General features: G+C 40.6%; 3 protein-coding genes across 3 annotated transcripts in view; all 3 read right to left on the minus strand.

Annotated features, from left to right (window-relative positions):
- The window catches only part of LOC126564894 (immunoglobulin-binding protein 1), a 526,173-nt gene that overhangs the window by 218,355 nt on the left and 295,263 nt on the right, over window positions 1-12,555 (minus strand). The gene's annotated exons all lie outside the window — the stretch shown is intronic.
- Window positions 1-12,555, minus strand: part of LOC126564281 (actin-binding protein WASF2) — a 501,777-nt gene that overhangs the window by 43,127 nt on the left and 446,095 nt on the right. The gene's annotated exons all lie outside the window — the stretch shown is intronic.
- On the minus strand, window positions 2,269-7,799 carry LOC126564190 (uncharacterized). The gene is made up of 4 exons (XM_050221155.1): window positions 7,644-7,799; window positions 3,534-4,481; window positions 2,566-3,453; window positions 2,269-2,502 (listed from the first exon to the last, which is right to left on the minus strand). Exons 1-4 carry the CDS (start codon window positions 7,797-7,799, stop codon window positions 2,269-2,271), a joined length of 2,226 nt encoding a protein of 741 aa, XP_050077112.1.

A 12,555-nucleotide genomic window follows, 5' to 3' on the forward strand; every position in this document is an offset into this window, starting at 1 on the left:
CATCTTCAACACGTTGTTAAAAGTCATAGGTTTACAGTCATTCCTTTCCCGCATAGCTCTGTATCCGGGAGTCTGGTGGGAAATAGCGATAGCATGGCAATAATGTGGAAAACGTTTAATGTTTCATCATAAAATATCTTAATTAGTACCTATCGCAACTCTAATGCGGCCAGGAAAGCATGTTTGAGACAAGAGGACATTATTTCTTATATGAAATCCAGCACGTAGATTTGAACCGTTCGATGGTTGGGTACAAAACTGTACAACGAACATTTTGCATATCTTCCATAAACCCCAGATAGGACGTGAAAGGAAGTTACGCACCAGTGTCACCAGTAGGTATACTATAACCCAAGGTCAGGAGTTTTGTGATATTGTCGGAATTGTGTCAGTCGTGAGCGTTTAAATAATATAACTATTTATCACAATCGTTGACGAATTGCGAGATAAAAAAACCCTATTGGAAATTGGTAAATATTCTAACGTAGGATTTGTTATGCAAAAAAGATAAAATAAATAAAGTTCCACTTTGGCGCAAAGTTGTGGAGAATTTTGCAAAATGTAACACATCACCGTGCCTTACAAATACAGGATTCACGAAGCTGTAGAGATTAGCTCTGTTGTAGGTTTCGACAGTTAGCTCCCAATATGCTGCGAAACACGCACAACTTGAACACGATGAAAGCACCGTAACAGTGTCTCTAAATGAAAATTGTATGATAAAACACATTGAAAGGAAATGTGAAAAGGAAATTATTTCTTTAAAAATAAGCTTTCACGATGATTCTTCTTTAAGATTGGTTCTGATTTGAAGATGAAGGTTTTAATGCTACAGATAATACCTGTAACTCTGTCACAAATACACTAGCCATTAACGCAATGTACCTTTACACTCCTCACTGCACTGCACGATGCATTCCTTTAAATGGCAAGCTACAACAAGTAAAACAAAGTTCTCTATTCCTTTCACCACACAACGGTACACCGCACAACTGTACTGTGTAGGCATACGAAACAGCCTGAAACGCGTGTAGGAACAAACCATACTTTGGACTTCACTTTCCACTTACCCGAACGGAGGTAATTGTTTTTTTTCGTTGTTGTATGGAATACACTTAGTTATTGTTGGTAGAGTGGTGATATGTAGCCTCGCAGGCTACAGAGAACAAACACGATATAGTATATATAGTACACAATGTTAAATGTGACAGTAACACAACTGCATCATCAGCGGAATGGAATAAAATTGTTTGCGAATTAAGTAGGAGGAGAAATGGTACGGCTTAAGTTATCTGCTGTGTTGTGTTTTACGATGTACAGTTGAAAGAAATGGTATATCTCTGTTAAGCTTGCTCTGTGTTCGGGGGTAGAGATCTGTTAAGCTGTTGATCCCGTGTTTGATAGGCTGAGTCGTCCGGTGCCATTTTCATGCATTGATCATTCCACCGGAGCCTCGTCAAGAATTAAATCCATAGAGGTCGTCCTTGTAGTGGTTGCTCCTGTGACCTACCACACATATGCGGCAAAAAATCCTTTTGAGCATCCTCCTCACGAACGTGACTACATTCGAATCGGTTTGGATTGGGTTTAGACTCTATAGTCCATGTCCTCGACTATTATCTTCAAGGCTCTGCCGTATAGGAGAGACGTAAACTTGACTTGACCTATAGAAAATGCTTTGCGAAGTTTTTACTTACATCCACTACTCGAATGCCATTCTCTACTTTTTAGGGCCAGATCAAAGACAAACTAGCAAAGAAGATCCTGAGAGTTTTCGATTCATCTTTACCGGGCACGCCATATCTCGAGTGGCGAGTGGACGGGATAGGTGAGCTCCTGGGACCTCGTCGGCTGGGTCGAATAAGGGGCCTCGTGTAAGAGATGTTTTATAAAGCAATGTAATTGGAACCACATATTATGAGGCATCGTGTAAGCGGCCTCGACGAAAGGTGCCCATTTATGTCCGGAAGTTGACAAGATTTGAGACAAGTTACTATCGACATCCGTTCCTTAATACGATAGCAAGCAGGCTACCAAATGTCTTTTTAAGTTATTAAAAATTTTAAAATAAATAAATTAGACAGTACGATTTGTTTTTTGTAACACACAATATGCAATTTACACTATTTTTATTCCGTAAAATATTTCTCTTACCCATTTATCAAATAGTAAAAGCAACGCTTTGTACGAAAAACAACAATGACATTGGTAAAATATTGAATCTACACAAAAGCACCCACCATTTAGCGAAAGCGGTAATTAATTAATCTAGCAAGAAAATCTTACTCTTCTATTTATTGTACTTTTGCGTTTGGACGCCTCCACCATCTTCCTTGTTCTGGTGCTGGTCGTCTCGCTGGCATGAAGCACGCTGCTAATGGCACTGTTTGTTTCGTCGGCACGGTTATGTTTCGTCCGTTTACGCAAACCGTTTCCGGTGGTTGGTTTCTCCTCTAATGGATGCGCCACTGTCGCGTCCTTTGTGTGATGCTTTAGGTGTAGCTGGATGGATAGGAGAAAACAATTAACTAAAGAAGGGAAAATAAGGTCTACAACGAAGCATACCTTCAGATGATGGCTTCTTTTAAATGCTTTCACGCAGTAGTTACATTTGTACGTTTGCTCCTGTTCGGGTGGTTTTGATATGGGCGTTCGTTGTATCGTGCCCTTCGACTGCATGATCGATGATGTGTTAGTACCGGATACACTCGCATGATACTGCTGATGACGGCTTAGAGTGAGTGCACTTTTAAATGATCGATCACACTTTTCACACTCATAGCGTGAATGTTCCTGCTGCATGTGATCGCGCAGGCTTTCCCGTGCCGTTAACTTCTTCCGACAAAGCGTACAGAAGGATGCATTGGCTTTGCGTGAAGACTTCGGTTGTGATGTCGTCGGTTGTTCATCTGTCTGTGCTTTAAGTTTTTTCTGCTTTTTCGTTTGTAGCAGCGAGCTAACGTCTAGCTTCACTGAGGATTTCCGTTTTGATTTACGAACCAATGGATCTCCCTTTGGGGAAGCAACGATGGGTGGTATTTTTTCGATCGTTGTGCTGTTTGCCAATTTTTGATCTTCAACCGATTTGATCGGGTTCACTTGGCTAGGTGCCGCAGGAACAATGGTAATGGTGGTGGAGGCCGGAATTTTCAATGGCACAATTTTAATTGTTGAAGGTGACGTTGAACCGGTGCTCTCTAAAGGCAATGCAGGTGGCGAGGGTACGGAGAAAGTTGATGTTGTTGGTGAATTAGAAATCGGTGTGAGTTTATTCTTCCGAACTCGAATTTTGATGGCCGGTTTTCCTTGCTCGGTCATCACCGTACGGTTGGTTCTAGGCAGATGTTGCCGCACAATGTGCTGCTGAAGTTCACCGTTCGTTTCGAAGCATTCTGGACATGCACTGCATTGAAAGCGTTTGTTACTACGGACATTGAGGATCGCTGGAATCATCTGGAAATAGAAAAAATAAATAAATTTAATGATCGTTAATAGCTTGTTTTCTGCATAGTATACACAATATTAGCACTTACCCTCTTGTTTTCGATCATATCTCCAGCCACGTTCGTAGTAACGAGCTTTATGGTGACCGTATTATCCTGACGATCGTCGAGCCTTGCCTCAAATTTCGTTGCACTGCTGCTATCCTCATCCTCGTATGGTAGGTACAAGTCGGGATCTACTCCTACCTCCATCTGTGTGACGTTGGCTTCGTCGATCCTGTACTCATTCACATTAATTACCCCCGCTCCAACGGTTCCTGATGCAGCTGAAGGAGCTTGATGAATAAGCTTCATTTTATTCGGTTCCGTAAAATACTCATTTCCCGGGTTGGCTTGATCCAGAACATTGGGTTGAAGCAGCACCGTCGGTGGAACATTGTTGTTTAAAGGTACCGAGGAACCAGCGGGAGCCGAAGCGAAACTATTCATCACACCCTGCCCTATGTACGATTTGAGCAGTTGAGTAAGATCACTGTCATTTAGCAAGTTACGGTTGGAAAGAATCTCCCGAAAGCTAGAATTTTTAAGCCTCTGTATCAACACCTCAAACGATGCTCGGCGATCATTTTCCGCCCACTTGAGCGCTTTCAGGATCAGCTTTAGCAGTTCCTGATCCTTGATTAGCAGGCCCAGCTTGAGATCACTGTACGATATTATGCCCTTATCCGGTGGGCTGCTGCTTGCCGGTGGATTGGACGTGATCGTTGTTGGTGCAGAAACATTCTGCACACTCTTCGGTGGGCACAGAATGGCTCCCTTCTTTGTATCTATAATTTCCGGATCGGGTCGGTACAGGGGTAACATTACGTTAACATTTTTCGCTGTTTCTGCTGGACAGTTGAGACCCCGTAGACGGCCAAGCCACGAGCGGAATGCTTCCTCGGTGCGGTGTGCCATCAGCGAGAACTGGTCGATGCTTTCGAGCTTCAGGTAACAGGATCCACAGATACATTTCGGGAGGAGATCATCGATTTGAATCTAGAAGGAATAATAATGAGGTTCAGTCTAGTTGTTGGAATTTTAACTTTTAAGAATTTAGAATATTCTTCACTTAAGATAGAGTCATTAGATTTAAGATGGTGAGCTTCCAAAATGAACAGCATTTCTCGTAGATTTCATACAAATGTTATTAGTTAATTGAGGATGTTATGCATTTCTTCTTTCTTCTAAGGTCACGCCGGCCATAGTTGGATAGTCAATCCTCACTACGGGGGGACGTCCCGGATGAGATATGAACCCCGGTCCTGCCGGCGCCGCTGTTACCTTCAACACCGGGCTGCCTCATGTTATGCCTTTAAGGATACTAATAATTGTTGCAGTTAAAAGTTCCTTAGACAATTAATTGTCCAAATAAAATATTTTTTAGCAGTGTTTTAAAGTGTCTATCATATTTACTTTTTAAATGAAATGCAACCTCCAATAACTGTCTCCTTTATTATATACGAATATTTTTAGTCATTCTATACTGTATAAACACTTCTTAAAGATACTAAAAAGTTGTGTTAATAAGTACCTACAGCTATCACTAAAATTAAACAATAACAAAGCTGTAAGCCTGTTTCACATGCATCCTGGATTAAAATGTGGCTATTTTACACAGTTGGGTGGAAAATATTAACCTTTATTGGACATGAGCTCTATAGTTTTAACCTCTATCAAATCCAGTAAATTAATCACACATTGATCTAGTATTACGATTGCAGCAAGTCGTTCCTATATGAATAATCATTTAGAACTAAAAAAAGGGTGGTAATTACAGTATCTTATAGCTTAATGGCGTTAATGTGATGGTGCTCCTTGTTAACGATATACCACCAACATATAAATATTATGGCTTGGTGACAGAATCGAACAGGATAAATCCTTCAATTATGTTTTATTCAAAGTAGTAAGTGTTCAGTTCTAAGTTTATGCTTTGGTTTGCTCAGAAGTATGTGTTTTCAGTAAGATTTGAAACATCAATATCTTCTTAAAACAAATTTGGAATAAAAAATAATTATAACCACCATCACTACTTATAGTATTCGACAAACAGTTGTAAAACATTCATCAACAAAGCACCTGTTGGACAGCTCGTCGAGCAAGTACGCGCGTAAAGCGATAGGGGTTGAAGGCTGCTCGAGGGGTTTGTTTGTTTGCTCTCCCGCTTGCACGCGCGTTCTCTCGCCCCATACACGCACACAATCACAGAGATGCTTCTACAAAAATAGCGTAAATACGCTCTTAGCGCGAAGGCGGCTCAGCGCGTGCAATGTGTGAGCTCGGTCGCTAGGTTACGAGCAAAGGCAGCATATAGGGTGAAAACGAGCGAGAGAGAGAGATTGATGGTTGCTTGCTGAATACGCCTCTCACTTCATCCCTCTTGTTTACTAGCATTACTTGCATAATTACGCACTAAGCTCTCTTTCGTGCGCGATTCCATCCTTTGCACTCCTCCATTCGTGCACGTGGTAAAGAAAAAAAACGTGGCGTACAGTGTGAGAGATGTGCGTAAATGGTGCCACCACACACAAGCTGCGTGTAAGTGCGTTCCATTTGAAATGAACATTGGGGATATCGGGTTTTGAGCTTGCCTTTCTCTTGACGCAAGTGTCAGCTTTCACTTCGGGGTGAATAGAGCACGCACGTTGAATGGGGATAAAATGGCGGGAAAATTTTCAAATCACCAGTTCCACCTCCAGAAATGGAGGCGCTTCAGCTGTTGCTTACCGTTATCGTGCAAGAGCAGCAAATGAATCGTTTTAATGCACTTGCAGCAGTGTGCAGTGCTCTTTGTGCGATGCAGCCAAGAGATTGTAGCTAGTACTAATGCACATATTTGCAGCTCTCGTTCACTCTCGCGCGTTGGGCGTATAGCTTGTCGCAGTTTGGGGCGCGCGGCATTGATTGGGAAACGACCGCGTACTAGTAGGGCTGTGTGCGTGAGCAGAAAACACTGACATTGTGAGGTGTTTTTAAAAATAAAATCAATATCACACAGCACAGCGAGTGAGCGAGCGATTGTTGGTGTTGGTGCACGTATGCTCAACCCCTTGTGTGCCACTACCACTACCAACAATATATCTTTGCCTCCCTTATTTTCTAGTTCAACTACTTGCACTAACGGATATTTTTCCTTGTACTTGCACTAGAGCACATTGCACACAAAGCGAGGAGATTAAATCTCTCAACCACACCGTCTCAAAACAACACAGGATATAAGTTTTTCGACGCAAAATTGGTTTGTTTTGAAAACTTTTCTTTCTTATTTATCTCATTCTTTCCTAAGCGTTTATTACTGGGGGGGGTTTTTAGTAGATTCACGAATTCATTCTGTACTCACTGTTGAAAGAAAACTCACTGTGATTTGCTAGTAGCAAATCACAGTATAGTATAGTAGCTAAGCATTATCCATTTATTTGCCTTCCATTCCGAGGATATCACGTTTTAGTAGTCATAGTTAGTAATAGAAATACTAAATTTTTATACTAATGGATACTTCTTTCTATCCTGCAAAGCGATGTACTTTTGTGCGAGAAAGAAAACTACAATCTCATCTCCTACTAAAAAGCTACCTCTGTGTGTGTAAGTTTGCTCCGTAGTCGCTTAGTATTCGCTCTATCTCGCCCCATCACTGTAACCCAGAAAAACGCGCGCTCTTTTTACATAAACGCCGAGAGGGCACACCGAGATGCAGTGTGTGCGCCCTCTACTACCAGCGTGTGCGGAACGAGATTTTACACACATCTTGTTTGTTTGTTTCGTTTGGTGCCTTATGTTGCACGGTAGAAAAGCGGACCGTAGTTCGCTCTCTCACTTCTACCAGCTTTAAGAAGGTTGAAGGTGTCTCGGTCAGCTACTACCAAGGCCATCATCATTGTACACGAGCGCCACACACACACACACATGCACACACACACACACACACTACAACTACAAAATTATGTGTGTGTTTTGTGTTTGAGAATGAAGTTAAAAGCCCCTGGTGGCTAATTTCTATTTTCAAAACGAAGAATTTGTGTGAATGGGAATGAAGAATGAATGACGTGAAGGGTCCCTCAAATGTCAAACTGTTGTATTGATGCTTAAAAGAGCATTTTAAAGTAACAAGGTTTTATGTCTCTAAATGTAGTAAAATTGTAAAGCCCCTCGGGTACCTACATTAAGCTGAAGATAGCGTTCGATTTTCTGGTCCAATCGGTCGTTGCCAAAGATCGGGAAGGCGCACGTTAGGTCCAGAATGTCCATGCCGCAAATGCGACACTTCCGAGCCACGTTCAGTGCTAGATTCATGCTCAGCAAGCTGTTCGGATCCATCGCGGGTCGGTATGTTGTGTGAAAGTGCACGATCACGGCTGTTGCAGCAAAAATTTGAAATAATAACACGTGCTACTGTTGCACACGCGTTTAAACACGATGGTTTGAAACTTTTCACCGCTTGTTTTGGCGCAATTTCACGTCTTGATTTCACATACAGTTGTTGTGCAGTTTTCCACCTTCAAATACACACTAGTGACACTAATCCACTTCGTTGCACTATCCACACTTAATTGTGAAATGTGAAAATCACCCTTTTTCTACCACCCAGGGGTTTGGTGAGCCAAATTCCCTTTCGCAGTCTGGCGCGGGTACTTTAAACGCACATGCTATGCGTGTTACTCCTGTACTGACTGGCCACCAACAATGCGGAGCGACGATGAGGAATATTTCACAAGTGCAACCCCACACAAACACACAACACGCACATAAACACCAACAAACGCACACACACACACACTCTGCTCAATGTGTATGCGTGCGTATAACGTGTTTTGCCTATTTTCGTAGTGTACCCTAAAAGTGGGGGCTGCTACTTCTTCGGTCTTCCCGATAATAGGGATTACAGCAAAACAGACCCTTTCAATGGTAATGAAGGTTTAGATTTTGATTTTTTACTACCACCAAATGTACTTGTCACTGACTGGGACAAACTTCTTTCTTCCACAAAAAAAGCGTCTCAAAATATGCAATCCGTCACAAGAAAGTAGCACCACGTATCGCCGCCGTGGCCCTTTAGCTCACAACGCGCGTCAAATGACGACGACGACTGTTGATTCACGCGGCAGAAAAATCTTTCTTCAGCAGGGCCACATCCCATCAGCCATCCTACCCGCCGTACCCCGGTGGGGTGGAAATATTGCGCGTATTCTACGTCCACGGTGCGAGCGCACGTCAACCGATCACGAAACGAGAGAGAGCACTACTGCGCCGCATGTGTTTTCGGGGTGGCCCCGAGCTACCAGCCGCAATACGCTGGTATGTGTGGCCCTTGTGTGAGGTAGTGTTTGAGCGCCGCATCCCACCCTCCTCTTGGGGGGTTGAATGAGTGAGCGTGATGGGAAACCAGGCGGCTCAGAAAGAGTGAGAGGGCGAAAATGTAGTGAGAAAAATGCGTCAGTTTTTCATATTTTGATTCGCGCACAAAAACATGCAAACACGCTACGAGTGAGACCGTGAAGCAAAAAAAAAAAAAAACCACACATCTACGAAATATTCAAAAAATTGTCTCTCACTTACTCCTACGGGGTTTGTCTATTTTTATCCTGTACGGAAGGAATGACTAGCACGGAATTGTGTCTGTGTTTTGGAATATTATGTTGCCATCTGTTTTATCAGTTGTTTGTATATTTATCCCTTTAATTTTGACATAGAGCCTTTGTTACTAAATAATTTAGGAAGAATTCGTTGTTCTAATTCAATTTTCGATTAACTTTTCTATGGTAGGTGCCTTTATGTGCGGCCAATGTTTCGTTTCTTATTTTGGCTAGAGGAGAATCTTTGCTTTAACCTACAAACCTGTAAAAGATGCAACGTTTTTGGGTCACATTAAATTATGAAGTGGAAAATGGAGATGGTTTTTTTTAATGAATAATCAATTATCTAACTTTAGCTGTGCCTAAGAACGTGGATGTAAGGATATACAGTCTCTGACAATAGATTAAGACCACTTTAATTTAGGTTTTTTTCAAATTACTGCCTTCGATACTTTTCTAGGCATAGCTTTACTAAAATTTAGTTGAATGTTATCAGTTTCTGAACTACCTTTAGCTTTTTGTTCGTTGATTAGTCCATAAATGATTGCGTAAAAAACCTGGAAAAAGTTAAAATTCTACTAGACCTAAAAAAGTAAAGTCTTTTATTTTTAGAGTTATTCAATTGTAGCGTTTAAAATTATAAAAAAAATCTCCTTCTTCATGGCTCAACGACCTCTAGTTCATGCCGACCATCAAATGGCTTACTAGACTGCTGGTAATTACGTAGTTGGATAGTCAGTCCTCACTACGGGGGGACGGTCCGGATGAGATTCGAACCTTGGTCCTGTCGTTTGAAGACCGGCGCCGCTGTCGCCAGCACCACCTGGTCGCCCCATAAAAAATCTAATATTGATGAATATTGTGTTAAGAATTGCAGACCGAGACTGAAAATCGATCTAATGATTTATCCAAAGATAGGGTTTTTTTTCAAAAAGTTTAACTTAAAAAAAACTAGGTCGATTCGCTTAATTCGCTTCATAATCTCATTTTTAGGTTATGTACAATAGCAGGTGGTCTACAGTTTTTGTCTGGTACTGTATTTCCTAATATAACTACTACCTATTATAATTGAAGAATGAAATTCAGCGTGTTTACTTTTTCGAGTATATTGCTATGAATGAAGCTCATATAATAATTTTTGAGTTTAGAAAATGCAACGATTAATTTATGATTTTAGAAACAGAGTTCCTCACACACACAATACTTAAAAGGATTGGCTGCAGGAAAGGATGTAGGCTGCATACTTGTGATTATTTAAGTTCATGTATTATAGTATAGCCAGCATGTTAATGAGTGAGTGAGTCTTTTAGATTCACTCACTGAAGACTACAAGACTCACTCACATGAGTGAGTCTTTTAGTCTAAAAGACTCACTCATAACCACAAAAGATCTTGAAGAAGAAGTAATGCCTGCTCCATTTGTAATTGGAACGAGTGTGCTGTGTGCTGCCGGGACGTATCAGGCGGTGCGCTGTTCTTATGTGACGATCGGATGAACAAGACGGCGAACTACTTGGTAGGCGCATGATGGTGATTGGGGAGTGGTAAGCGGGAAGCGGTAAATAAAGCAGAGACGACCTAGTGGTTCCGGTCCGTTCTGATGAGAAAGGCGATCCCGATAAAACGCAGGTGTCTGTATTCTTGAGCGTGGAAAGTAGTTCTACTGTGTCCGCTGCTGCTTTGTTTTATTTTGAGTGTCTAACCGATGAGATATCACAATGACAATATTTAATATTGCAGAAAGACAACTTCACAACGAATCATAAATGATTGAGAGAAATTTAAAATACTAAGCAATATTATTTTGGTGACTGAATGTAGCTTGAAAGTGACATAGTTCGTCCAAATTCATTTTCTAACAATCTACTAAAGGTGTAACAATTGTTTTATTCGCTGAAGAACGAATTTGTTGATGTAAAATTTTTTAAATTTTCATCTGAACATTTTCATCTGAATTTACCTTGTGGATTTTGCAAGGAAGGACATCTATTAGAATGTAATACTTTTTCCATCGTATCTTCTGCTATTTCTATATGGTTTAACGATAACGGTTTGGCCGGGACTTACCTCCCGGTCTTGCCTGTCGGCTCCATCGGTGAACCGCCTATCTTCTGCAATGATATAAAATTATTGATACAGAATACCACAATCTGGATGGATTGTTTTCATTATGGCAGTTACAAATATTCGTCCTTTCCAATATATTATTGAATACCACATTTCATCCACAATTGAGGGTTTTGCTACGAAAGATTTGTATTTTTACCAGTATTATCACCATAAATATACAAAATTGGCAATGACAGCTAAAAGATGCAATATTTGCACTTCATGTTCGTGTTTCATTTGTTAAAATCGTTAAAATTTGTTGAAAGGAAAAACGGTTGCGGTTGAGAGCTGCTGAACAGCTAAAAACTGTGAAACACTGCTCGAATAGCGAATTTCTTGTGGGAGCTGCTCGAATATGAGGTGCGCTTTCGCTATCCTCCGCTAATGTCTATGTGGCGCTAGTAGTCATTTGAACTTGCTCGGAACAAGTCAAAGCTCACAACGATTATTTGATTTTGATTTCGCATTAAATCCACTGCCCTGCAATGATTGATAAAAATAAAGATTAAAAAAAATTGAAGGAAAAGCAAAAAATTGTAAAAATTTTGAGTTCACTATTTTTAATGCAATGTGTTGGTAAATTGCTCTTTGCGTTTCCATTGATGTAAGCAAATGTGGAGAATAAACAGAATTCACTTTCATTTATTTATTTATTTATCTACTTGTATTGAATAGATTTTCACATATTGATAAGGCATTTCCTTCTTATTCTTTGCCTTATCCCGGGCACACTAGGTTATGGTTGTTGTGATGGTGTTGATGATGATGATGATGATGTATAGGTGGATGTTGTGCGTTTTGATGGTCCGGGGCTATTGTTGTGACTATTGTGATGATGGTGGTTGGTTATGTCCGAATTTCGGCTATTGTGGTGATGTGGCCGTTCTATTGGTGACCTTTCAAACATCGTTAAGGAACCACGAACATTTATTTGTCTGCGTCAAAGCTGGATTGGATTCACTTTCATTTAATAATCTGTTATATTTTATATTACTAAATTGCTTTATGTTATAATGAAGCATGTAAACTTGATAGTAAGGATGTTAGGAATTTATTTAAACAGTATCCTTCTTACTATCTAATATGTAACGAAAAAAATAATGTATTTACTGCAACGCAGTTAGACGATTTAGTCCACAGAAAACAGTCACATTATTTTGACACATTACGTTATAATAAAATTGCACCGACCGCTTATCCCTAGACCCTGGGAGGCTGTTTACGCGACACAAAGTCTTTATTAGGACATAATGGCTAAACTAAAACCACTTAGCACAAACTAACAACAAACACACGGTTTGTCCTATTGCACTAATCTCTAACCCATTATCCAACATCAGATTGCAATTTTAAAGGAAAAACTAGATGCAAAATAAATGAAAAGAGGAGAA

This window comes from Anopheles maculipalpis, chromosome 3RL (assembly GCF_943734695.1).
Source record: "Anopheles maculipalpis chromosome 3RL, idAnoMacuDA_375_x, whole genome shotgun sequence".
NCBI classification, from domain to species: Eukaryota; Metazoa; Arthropoda; class Insecta; order Diptera; family Culicidae; genus Anopheles; species Anopheles maculipalpis.

What these genes read in the sequence shown, in the direction of transcription:
- LOC126564190 (XM_050221155.1), bottom strand. Translation starts at nt 7,799, where the DNA reads ATGGATCCGAACAGCTTGCTGAGCATGAATCTAGCACTGAACGTGGCT. An exon ending in AACGCTATCTTCAGCTTAAT is followed by an intron (nt 4,482 to 7,643) that starts GTAGGTACCCGA and finishes TATTCCTTCTAG; the next exon opens with ATTCAAATCGATGATCTCCT. An exon ending in ATATGATCGAAAACAAGAGG is followed by an intron (nt 3,454 to 3,533) that starts GTAAGTGCTAAT and finishes TTCTATTTCCAG; the next exon opens with ATGATTCCAGCGATCCTCAA.